Genomic DNA, 12941 nt, shown 5'->3' on the forward strand with positions numbered 1-12941 from the left:
AAAAACACTAATAAAAAATTCTCTTAGCAAAGACACTAATAAAACATACGTATCCTCTTGGAAAAGTCACTAGTACAGTACAACATATCATCTTACAACATACACTAGTAAAACATATCCTATTGACAAAGACACCAGTAAAACACAACCTCTAAGGACACTAGTAAAACATATCCTTTTAAGGAAGACACAACTGCAGACGTCGCCTGTTCTTTTAGGGTTAAGATCTTGGACTGAAAAGATGACAATGTTAACTGAATTCCCTTGAGATTTAAACCTTTCTAACCCTCCTACTTTAATCCCTTAAATTCTTTACCGGTTCCATCACCATTAACCGGATTGCATCTACATCGTTTAACCTTGAGCTTATCTAACCTTCTTGATCCCAAACAACTATGTTCGCTTAAACACATCCGGGATCTTTCCTAGATAGTGACCCCTGCAAAGTTCGGGGGTCGTTATCGAGGGACTAATATTTCTTTGGTGCCATTATCTTTCTGATATTTACAGTCTTCTGTCTACGCTTTTATGGTCATTCCCAACGGGCTTGTACTAAACACGCCGCAAAGGTGGATACATACGGGTTAAAACCCTTGGGGTCACTATCAAGGAAAGATCCCACATCTGTATATAGTTATTTTCCTTCCCAGTGAACTGAATTGACTTGAGGCTGCTGGTACTACTGTTTCCATTTAATTTAGTAAGTGGACGCCATGAACATTAAAGGTCTTTGTAATCCTACCTATGTTTCTTCTAAAAATGGGAGGAGATCAATTCTCTTTTTCACAGGCGAAATATGACATTTACACTCAGCCCTTACAAACAGGGATCCATACTGGCAAAGGGGGAACTAAGTTTAAGAATATTTAATTTTCTCATTGTTTCTGTGAACTCAGCTGAATACGAAATTAAATTTAGCCGCTGATAATTGATGTACTCAACGGAGATAACTGGTATGAATAACTTTAAACCTACCCCAGCCAAGGAATGAAAAAGATTTGTTTTTCCAAAATTTGGGAAGGAAGTAAATCAACATAATCCTGTTTAATGCTTCAATCAGCGCTTGTAGGAGTGTATATATACATGTATATGCGTACATATGTATATGTGTATACATATATATACATAAATATTTATAATATATATATTATATATATATATATATATATATATATATATATATATATATATATATATATATATATATATATATATATATATATATATATATATATATATATATATATATATATATATATATACACATATAATGCCTCCATGGGAAGGCTTATCATTACAAGCCATGAATCTGAGTGCTGAATATATGAAGAAGCTGCCCCTTTCATAGTGAGACTAGAATCTACACCACACGGGAGGAAGAGCGTCTTCATGCATATTCCACTTGGAATCAAGGTGTGAGGTAATAATCGTTTACAAAGTTTAAGGATATCGAGAGTTAAGTATCCTTGCATATTTGCTGAAAGTAACACAAACACGCATACATATACACATACACAAACACACACATGCACAGAAATTATATATATTATATATATATATATATATACATACATATATATATATATAATGTATATATATGTATATATATATATATATATATATATATATATATATATATATATATATATATATATATATATATATATATATATATATATATATATATATATATATAAACCCTGTGAATGTGTATGTGTATGTCTGTGTGCCAGGCCAATAAACTAGAGAGTATTCAGATGTTCCAGGATGCATGTAGACCAGTTGCTCGTTGAAATTCAGTACCACTACCATATATACAAACAGGATCCGATGAAGCCAGGTAGCGAGGGAGAAGCCAAGTAAATTAAGTCTCCCAGCGGCCTTGTAAGCAATACATAAATGTTTACTGTTATGAGTATAGTAAAGCTTTCTGTTAACAAGCCTCGACACAATAAAGTCACCATGGCAGGTTTACGATACTCGAGAAACTGAAGAATTCTTCAAGATGAAATTGTTACATTTTTTCTTGCTGTGCTAGAAGTTGGACTCATTCTAAGCTACAACGGCGGTTTCTATAAAATTCCAGTGAAATATTATGAGGGGGGAATTGAATTTATAATAATGCAAAGAATTCTTTTCTAGTGTTTTTGAGAACTTAGTAGAATTAATTAGAAACTACGATCATCTTCGAAAATTTAAGCTATGAGAAATCATTAATAGTGACAATTATGATTAAAGCAAATTAAAAGAATTGGGATGCAACAAACATAGGATAATTTGGGTAGAATATTCCTACTGATTTCAGTATATGGGGCAAATTATAATAAAGTGATTATGGAGCAATGCAACCTTGTACAGCATAGGTTCAATTCAAATCTGTTACTTTAGACTATTTTCTCTGTGTAGCGTTTAATGATGTGTCATAGTTACAAAGTAATGAGCTAATAACTTTTACGGGTCTCGCGAACTATCCTTAGCAAATTATTATCTTTGCAATGCTATACGAAATAAATGCATAAGGTTTATGGTCTTCTCATGGATGAGAATATGGCATTAATACTAATCACTACTAGACGGGTTACTCCTTCCATCTGAAGCTTCACTTACCTTAAACTGATACCATCCTTGTTCATGGAGTGTAATGTGGTCTTCATAGAAGGAAAACAGAAGCCAATGTTAAATCTAATTTTACATCTTCTGTGGGAATTGTAAGTTCCTTACCTTCTGCTACGTTTGGGACACAATCAGACACAATCGCAGCTCTGTAAAAATATAAGTAATGCTGTAATGACCGAGGTGCCTGGAGGTCTTCGACCTCATGACTTGGACACACAACCGAAGACCTGAAGTGAAACAACCTGTAGAAATGACCTAAATCGTTAGTAGCCAGCCAAGACTTAATTGCCTTATCGAAGAACCTGTTTCAGTTTACCTGGAAAATTTAATAATCGACTGAATTTATTTATCTTTAACCTTAGATATACAGTAATAGGGTTCATGTCAGCGCCGAATAAGGCAGAAGCAAATAGCAAGAACATTGTGGTAATATTTGATATCAGTAAAGAGCATCTACATAATAGCACAAAATATAATGCTAAGAAATTCAAAATTTCGTGAAAAACATTTGTGTAATAAAAATCCACAGTTATATAGTATTGGATAGTAATACAATTTACTGTATAATAAGAGGATTTTTATTACACTGAGGATATTCCTCATTACTTCCTCTCGTCAAGAAAGAAAAGCAAGGGAGAGAGAGAGAGAGAGAGAGAGAGAGAGAGAGAGAGAGAGAGAGAGAGAGAGAGAGAGAGAGAGAGAGGCAAAGCGTACATCTAATTATGGAGTGCACTAAAAAGGTGTTATCTTAATTTAAATTAATTAAATCATTTTTCTGCCCTCATGATTTAATTGAACATACCTCCGGGCAACTTAGCAGTGGATGCTCACTAATCTTGCAAGCGTAAATAAGCAAAACAGTTATGTGAATTGATAAAGGAGGTAATGGATTTACATGCCCCAGAGTGTAAAGCTTTACTCACAGCATTGTTCCGTGATGGAAACAAAGTTTATAGAGAATAGTTTTCACAGGGTGTAAAGTACTTGTTTCTGATAATTATTTGAGCAAAAATTATGTTGCATACATAATTATGCATATAAATATAAATATATGTACATACATAGATACATACATACATATACATGTATATGTGTATATATAGTGTATATATATATATATATATATATATATATATATATATATATATATATATATATATATATATATACTATACCACAGATACTGAACATATATATATATATATATATATATATATATATATATATATATAGACACTATGTATATTCAGTATCCTTGGAAGGAGTACGTTATTTGTTATTCCAAAAAGGCTCTCTGACTTCTTCTGACAATTTTGTGGCCAGGGCCTCACATGCAATTTCCCTATTCGTCTCTGTCCCTCCCAAGACTTTTGAAGATAACGTCTGACACGACGTTTCCTTCTCTCAAAGCGACTCTCTGATCCAGATCAGTCATGTATATTCTTTCCAATAGTAATACGTTTTCTCTCTCTTATTCCAGTTATACGACGTATGTTTCTCGTGTGGAAAGATTCTCTACTATAATGCTTTCTTAGAACTTATGAAAATCCTTTTCTGTCAAAGAATAACTTAGACTTTATCATCAGTTACGTGGTCGAGAATCTTATAAATTTTCATTTTTCATCCTGTACTGTTTTAAAGATTTGGCTTTGCTTCCTTTTAAATGGAATTTTGGTTAACATTATTGAGCTCTGCCCTCAGACACGAGTTTAATACCCGCTAGTTTGAACACTTGAATTTTTTTTGTTTTGCTTGATGTAGAGTGCACTAGGAACCTCCCTTAGGTATTATGAGATCATTACATTTGTTAAGGAGCTTCAAGCACCATGAGCATATATATATGTACTATTTTCAGTTAAGAAAAGAAGTATTTATATTTCTGTATAATTTGCCCTAGTGTAACCTTCATTTCTGTCGTTAAATCCCGGCTTAGAGACGATATATTGATTAAATTAAAAAGACCCATTCTCTAAAGCATATTTGAAAATTAACTTCTGTTTTAGTTTTCTGTACAAGAAAACTATTGAGATGGCTTTTTATCTGTCCGTCCGCCCTCAGATCTTAAAAACTTCTGAAGCTAGAGGGCTGTAGATTGTTATGCTGATCATCCACCCCCAAATCGTCAAACATACCAAATTGTAGCCCTCTAGCCTCAGTTTTAAAAATTTTACTTAAGGTTAAAGTTAGCCATGATCATGCGTCTGGCACCGCTATAGGTGCCAACAACACAGGCTACCGTCGGGCCGTGGCTGAAAGTTTCATGGGCCTCGGCTGAGAGTTTCATGAGCCGTGGCTGAGAATTTCATACAGCATTATACGCTATAAAGAAAACTGGTTTGCGCCGAAGAAACTTCTGCACATTTTTTACTTGTTTTCTGTGGAAGACGAACACGCCAATTAAACATCCTGTTGCCCTTTCTGGGGATCAGTCTAATATGGATACCTTGAACATCTCACTGGGAAATTTTACCTATCCAGTCCTGCTAAAAGGGTCGAAATCCCATCTTCGCTTCTAAACTTTCAATCAGACCGAGAAATGCATTGAAGTTGATCCGGTAGACATGAGTGCTAAAAAAAAAAAAAAGCAATTTTACTTTGATAAAATGTCGGTCTTTGTTTGAAATACGTAAATCATAATGGTTTTATTTCGATGGCTCCAAAGCCTGTTCTAGCTATATATATATATATATATATATATATATATATATATATATATATATATATATATATATATATATATATATATATATATATATATATATATATATATAATTATATATACAGTATATATAATATATATATATATATATATATATATATATATATATATATATATATATATATATATATATATATATATATATACATAGAGAGAGAGAGAGAGAGAGAGAGAGAGAGAGAGAGAGAGAGAGAGAGAGTCTTTTTATGCATATAGTCTCATTTTGATTACTGCCTGTTGCTTCATCAATCCGTACTTCTTGACAGAGCATTTTGGTATTTCAGAAGTCATTTATAAGACTGGCAATTTTGATGAGTATACCTTAATTACTTTCAGTGGTTTGGTAAATGCTTGGAAGCCGTTCTGTCTTTCACAAGGTAAATTTTGATGCGACAAAAAACCTCATCTGGTTTTCATTCGGTCAGAAATATATAAAAAAAATTAATTTTTGTTGCGTACCTGCGCATGATGATGTTCTGGGGCGTGAGTAGACAGACTATTTAGCACCATCAGAGAAACAAAAGGGTCCAACAGAACAAAGCACTCCTCTACTCTTGATATTATGTTAGAAATCATTTTGATAGTTCATTCAGTTTTTCAAAGAACACTTGAATTATCCAGCTGAATTGGTGTAATTTACAAATAAGTGGAGAGATCAGATGATGATCAGAGAGGATCCACATTTTGTAGATGTAGATTTGGTTCTGGGATTTCCACTTCATTTATTCGATAAGTGAAAGTGGAATAGCTATTTTGTTCACATTGTTGTTAGTCTTGTTAAATGTTTGAATCTGGGGCCCCAAGAAGCAGAGTGCGTTTTAAATGCAACTAAAGCTCTTTCTCACCAAAATTGAAATAAAAATCTAACCCAGCAAGTAATTAGCCAGTCAACACCAGAGATGAGTGAGTCTACGTATTACTGAAAAGTGGTGAGTGTTCTGTCTTCTCGGAGTTACAACCAGACTTGCCTTTTCACCATTTTTTTGAATTGCTAAACTCGGATTTGTTTTTACCTGTCAAAACAAAGGAAAAAGTCGAAACAAACGGGTTCTAGCGCGTAGTTTAACGGGAAAATGATATTGGCAGGTTGGTTACATGACGATTTCTCGTGTTTTCAATCCTTGCTATATTTTGGATTAAGTGAACGAAACTTTGCAACGGAACCTTTTACTTTTGAGGCTTATTGTACACTACGAGTATTTTTGGGGGAATTTTTTTTTTTTATTAATTTCTTGCTTCTAAATTTGATCTCTTATAAGACTCTCACTTTCTTTATTATTTCCACTTGTGTATCATTATTTTTTGTTTTTATATGGATTTTTTTTTTAAGGTTTCTTGTACATCATATTACATACTGTTTTGACCTCATTTAGTTTGGGTTGTTTTCAATTTGCCCAACTCTTTTATGTCATCAGTTGTTTCCTCTTTTGGTCAATATACCTTCAGTGTTGTTCATAAGTAGGTAAATTTTTATATCATCTGCGGAAAACTTGCAATTTATTTTCTTTATTTATAATCCTGGATTGTCGGTGATGGAACACTACCTTCTGGTATACATTATATCATAAATTTTGAGGCAGATTGGCAGTTTTCAATTTATTCTTTAAAGAACCTATCCTTTTTAAGACTTCTATCAAAAGCTAACGTATTTCTGTATCAAATACTGCGCTTAGGTTTTGCAATATAAGTTTTGAATGCCTGAAATGTTATACATATTTCAGGCAGTCATTTACCGCTGAGCATAATACTGTTACATCGGAGTGAGTATTTCTAAAATATGAACGAATTTCAGTTGGAATATTGCCTTTCTCAAGTGCTTAGAGGGGTTGATGCACAGAACAGCTGTATCAGTAATTTTTCTATCGAAATGGCAAGTAGGCTCCTTATCTATTGATTCTTCAAAGATGATTTTACAAATCCCTCTTTCTTACTGTCTGAGTAGTAATTCTGCTCTAAGTTTAATAGTGTATTTCGAAATGAATCTAGATATTGGTTGATACGATTCAGAATATTCTTCATCTCTCGATTCTCGAAAGTTGATTATTACAAATGCCTCTTCCTAACTGTCTGGGTGTCAATTCTTTTCTATGTTCAATCATTTTTATCGAAATGACGAGCTGGATAATGGCTGATACAGCTCAGTAGGTTCCTTATTTCTTGATTCTTGAATGTTGATTTAGCAAATGCCTCTTTGCCTCTTTCTCACTGTCTGCGTAGTAATTCCGTTCTGAGTTCAATATCTTATATCCAGAAGGAAGCTGATATTAGTAAATATGATTCAGCACGTTCTTTATCTCTCGATTCCCGAAGGTTCATTTTACAATTGCCTCTTTCTCACTGTCTGCGTAGCAATTCTGATCTAGGTTCAATGTTGTATTTCGAAATGAAAGCTAGATGCGGGTTGATACGATTCAGTAGGTTCTTTGTCTCTTGATTCTCGAAAGTTGATTTTACAAATGCCTCTTCCTCGCTGTCTGCGTAGTAATTCTGTCCTAGGTTCTTGTTTATCCCTTTATGGTGCAACATGACAACTTTATGAAGATTTACTGCCGCTGAGATGCGGCGTAGAAAATGGGTTAGCATCGCAATACATGTAGGCTCTTTCGACTTCTCCCCCCGCCTTTTTATCATAGTTTTCTTGATAAGAAACCTTTTTCCACTGGATAACTTTATTATTTTATTTGCAAGTTCTTCAAACTTTCAGTTTCTCGTAGGATAATTTTATTTCTTTTTATTGGCTGAGCTGTTTACAGATTGGCAGTTTTTATGTCTATTCATTTTTGTGTTATAGTGCCATGCTTGTTCTTTTCTTATCTATTCACGTCATCTATCAAACTTTTGAATATTTTTAAATACTAGAATGGCCTACTTTTTAATTTCACTTAAAAAAAAACTATCGAAGAATACTGATTGTATTTTCAGCTATTTACATGAACGGGAAAGTTAAAAGTTACACATTCACCCGCGTAAATATTAAGTAATTTATTATTTATCATTACTGTGGCAGGTTGCGTTTCGAATGTCCCGTAAATCACTAATACTTTTCTTTAAGAATTTATACGGAAAATTTTTTTATACTAAGACAGTTTGGTTTCCCTGTGCATTTTTGATTTGTTTTTAGAGTTATGGCATTGCGCGAGGACACATTCATCATCTGTTTCCAAAATGTTTAACCAGTTTCTTTTTTATTATTACTTGCGTGATTTTATTTACCTTCATCACAGGGCTATAATTATCTAAGATGTAAAATCTTTTACACCTCTGTTTTCTCGATTTTCAGGGTGTCAGTTGAAGTTTCCACATAAACGGGTCTGCCTTATTAAATTTAATTTTTTATTCACATAGTCTTCTGTGTCATAGTGAAAGCTATTTCTTACCTTTATGTGATGTGTACATTAGTATTTTCAAATGTTCGTTCATTGGTGTGACACTTTTGGATGATTTGGAAGAATAACTTGTTATGTGGTAACATTTTCATTCATTTCATTTATTTTTGGGCTTTTTTTGCCTCTGGTTAGACACGTATTAGTTAGCAGCATTAAATCAGTCTGATTACTGTCCCGTAAGGAGGTAGTGACGTCACTGCACCTCACGCGGTGCACTGTAGGCATTACTTAAGGTTCTTTGCAGCGTCACTTCGGACCCTAGCTGCAAATCCTTTCATTCCTTGTAACGTACCTCCGTCCATATTTTCTTCCAACCTACTTTCCACCCTCTCCTAACAAGTCCAATTGCGAAGTTTTCCTCCTGTTACACCTTTAAAACATTTTTTTTTTTTATTCTCAAACTTCCTTTTCAGCGCTGAATGACCTCAAAGGATCCCGTGCTTGGCCTTTGATCTAAATTTTATATTCCATTCCATTCAGTCTGATTACTGGTCATTTGTTCTTGTATCAGTAAATTTGTTAACCATCGACTGGACGTTCGAGAATCGGCACTTTAATTTATGGTTATTCTCTCCGGGAACTTACAGCCTTTGTCTTGCTCCTTTGTAGGTTACATGTCACAGATGGTGCTAGATTCTAGCACCATCCGTGGCCTGTGATGCGTTGGCCTTGCCAAAAGAATACATGTTTTTCCTTTGAAACAACAGGTTTTCAGTCTACTGTTTTTCTCATACCTTGAGTATGTAAGTCCTGATGTATTATGACTTCTTATGGCAGTAAGAAGTCAGTGGATAGTATTACGTGGTGTATGTCGTAGTTATTAAAACACTTCATTCAAAGCTTTTTCAAAAATGTTCTTAGGATTTTATGAAGTTAATTTTCATCCCTGCGGATCAAGAGTTACTTCCCTTTTTTTATCTGATTTTTTATCAACAGATTCTTGTATATTTTGTTTATATTCTGTTCTTACGTGATATTTCAGAACATTTACATGCACGTTCTTTGGGGTCTTTTTTTGTATATCGCACAACTGTTTTTTTTTTTTTCAGTAAAGATTTAGTTACATAGTAACACCACATTCATTCGCAGGTTTTGCCAGTACAGTCTGTATTATTACTGACTGGGTCACATTACTGAAAGACTTTCTAGACTCGTAGATTCACAAGGACGATTTCTTTTTAAATGAGAGTTGAAAGTGGCGCAAGGAAAACTTAAAAAAAAAAAAATACTTGGGCAGCTGAGTAAGAAGAGACAAAAGGAAACAAATAAGTTGTAAAAGGCAGAAAGCCACGTAGCATGGACCGAGGGGGCTCTGTAAAGAAGCTTTAGCACTATCTACAGTGCCGTACCAAAGGCACACTGTAAACAGAACCCTCCTCCGGTGATTAGTTCGTCTCTGTGAGTAGATAGAGGTCAGAGGGTCACACCAGGCTTCTCACTCTCTTTCACACTTCACCATCCTTACCAGCCGTCTTGGGTCAAAGGCCCGTGCTGGCATAAGCCAGGTCACTCTAAACCAACCGAACACCCACGGTGATCAGTTCAGAGTAAAGGCCCTGTCAGAGAATCGAATTTTTGTAGTTTAGTGGGTAACGTTTTTAATGTTAACGATGAGCGTCGCTGATGTCGAAGTCCATATTTTAAAAGTCCATGAAAGTCGCTTCCTGAGTAGTGACAGAAATCACTGACATTTTGGACTAAATAAATAAAAATAAAACTTTTCAGCGAGATTTCTTGGGTCTTCATTAAATTTAATCTTACGAAACTGGCTCTTCATCAAAAGCTGGCTTTGTCTTTCTTTTTCCTTTCTTGCTTTCAAAAGCAGCGCGGGAATGCAGGCGGTTTCACCAAAATACATTTTCAGTTCAAGTAGAACCCTGTCGTACTTCGGCTAACTTTCTTGACGCTGCTACTATCGCTGGTGTGGCCAATACAGCGATCTTCGCTGAATTCCGCTTTTTTTTTTTATCCTTCTAAAAATCGCTTTTCTGACAACACTCGACGGGTGATTATAGACGATCAATGTTTATGATGCAAATTATGTCGTGAACAATTTTCTGATCTTTATTACGCATTTATAATAAGCACCCTGAACAACCAAATGTTGGTCCTATTGTTAAGAATTGGAACAAAAATGTAACATAGATTATCCCTTAGACAGTCACTTTCATCTTAAAGTTTAAGAATTCTAACGCTTAAAAGTAACTCTTTTTCTGAAATAAAACCAAAATTAGCCCCTGTTTAAAAACGATTCTCTCTCAAAAAGGCACAAATGGCAGAAAAAAAAAAAAAAGAAGGAACGGGGAGAACAAAAGATTTCCCCTACCGCTTTCCTTCTTTGTGTTTACGTCCCACGATTCTCGAGGCTTCCTTCCACCTCTACATCGCAATCGCATCACGTGGAAGCTTTGGCAAAGGATCCTCTCGTCTCTGGTTCATTTGAAAAGGATGTGATGCCATTTGCCTCGGGGCAGAAGAGGAAGGAAGCCTCACTCAGCGCAACTTCTGTCGCCGTAGCATTTTCCTCCTCCTCCTCCTCCTCCTTCTCTGGTCGAAAGCAAGAATCTTCTTCCTCCAACGAGTTTCGACCACCTCCTCCTCCTTCTCCTCCTCCTGCAACTGTTTCTCGGAATGACAGAGCGAACTCCGTTCTCCACTTTGCCGTTAAAAGTTTGTTGTAATCAAAAGCTGTTAAATGTGTACCAACCTACGAGGAAATCCGCTGCCTTTGGTCTCCTCTTTTCACACCCTCTCTTTTTAATTCTTTTTTTCTTTTTTTTTTTTGTCTCTGTTGTCTCACGCTCTTGAGCTAACCCCAACCTACCACCTCAGGCTCATCTGCCATGCCCAAACACCAAAGCGCTTCTCAATGCATTCCGTCCCAGTTCTGGGCTCCTATTCAATGTAGAACTCCTCGGCGTCCACAAAGTTCTTTGTGGCTTTGTATTCACTTTGCACCACCACAGAGCCTAAACCATTACTCTATTCACGAGAGAGAGAGAGAGAGAGAGAGAGAGAGAGAGAGAGAGAGAGAGAGAGAGAGGGGGGGGAGGGGAAGCCCTTGGGGTATTTTCATCGCAACACAGAGCCTAATCGATTTTGTATTTTTACAGTAATATAGGTATTATATTTGGTTGTTGCGTCGGGCCATTTTTGAAGCATGGGAAAGGCATCAAAACAAGAACAGAAACAACAAAACCAAAATAAAATCAAGTAAAAAATGTGCTAAAGTTTCTTCGGTGCAATCGAGTTTTCTATACAGCGTGTAATGCTGTATGAAACTCTCGATGTGCTATGGTATGAAACTCTTAACCACGACCAGGCAGCGCTCAGTTGCTCCCCAGATACGGTCAGGTGAACATGCGTCGGCGGCTGGCACCTCTAGCTGGGGGCCAGACGAACGATCCATGGCTAACCTTAACCTTAAATAAAATCAAAACTACTAAGGCTATAGGGCTGAAATTTGGTATGTTTCATGACCAGAGGATGGATGATCAACATACAAATTTGCAGCCCTCTAGCCTCAGTAGTTTTTGAGATCTGAGGGCGGACAGATAAAGTGCGGACGGACAGAGAAAGCCATCTCAATAGTTTTCTTTTACAGAAAAGTAAAAACTATGGTTATGGTGATGCTGAAGTGGCTACCCATCTTGGCCACTTGCTGTTGCATAATTCAATCTCCTTCTTGTTGCTAAATTAATAATGATAACTGTTCAAAATGGGCGCATTTTTTATTTGAAATAACCCAAAGGGACCATTATCTTATCAATCAGGATCCGTAAAGTAAAATGCCCGAATATGAAGAGAGGAGCGAGCGAAGACAAGGACAATAAATGACGAAAATAACACGCAAATAAATCAGGACATCAGATTATCTGTCTTTTGTTTTGATCACCTCGACCGGAGCCTTTTGTGGAGCGTTTCTCTTCTCATTCTTTCTTGGGAGAAAGTTATATCTGGGTGTATTCCTCTATCGATGACGCATAACGAAGCCCACGTCCTTACTATTTACAGGTTATTAGACTGACCTTTTGCAATAAATGCTGAAACTGCCCGAAGGATACAGATGCTATTTCATGTAGGTCTTTGGTTTACAGTGAGCTGTTTGGTAGTAAGGATTATGAGGGATGTAGACTCTTCGCGAACATATTTTTGATACAGTTATCAATTGTTCTTGAATTTTATTATTCCATAGGTAAGTTTGTTGAAGTTCCACTGAA

At 35.6% G+C, this 12941-nt stretch overlaps 1 protein-coding gene across 1 annotated transcript in view; it reads right to left on the reverse strand.

Annotated features, from left to right (window-relative positions):
• Positions 1 to 2616: 2616 nt before the first annotated feature.
• The window catches only part of LOC136837527 (neurotrimin-like), a 195884-nt gene continuing 185559 nt past the window's right edge, over positions 2617 to 12941 (reverse strand). Inside the window, exon 8 of the mRNA XM_067102374.1 lies at positions 2617 to 2762. Coding sequence (XP_066958475.1) covers positions 2728 to 2762 — 35 coding nt within the window. The 3' untranslated portion in view covers positions 2617 to 2727. The remainder of the gene's footprint in view (positions 2763 to 12941) is intronic.

This window comes from Macrobrachium rosenbergii, chromosome 59, assembly GCF_040412425.1.
Source record: "Macrobrachium rosenbergii isolate ZJJX-2024 chromosome 59, ASM4041242v1, whole genome shotgun sequence".
In the NCBI taxonomy this organism is placed as follows: Eukaryota; Metazoa; Arthropoda; class Malacostraca; order Decapoda; family Palaemonidae; genus Macrobrachium; species Macrobrachium rosenbergii.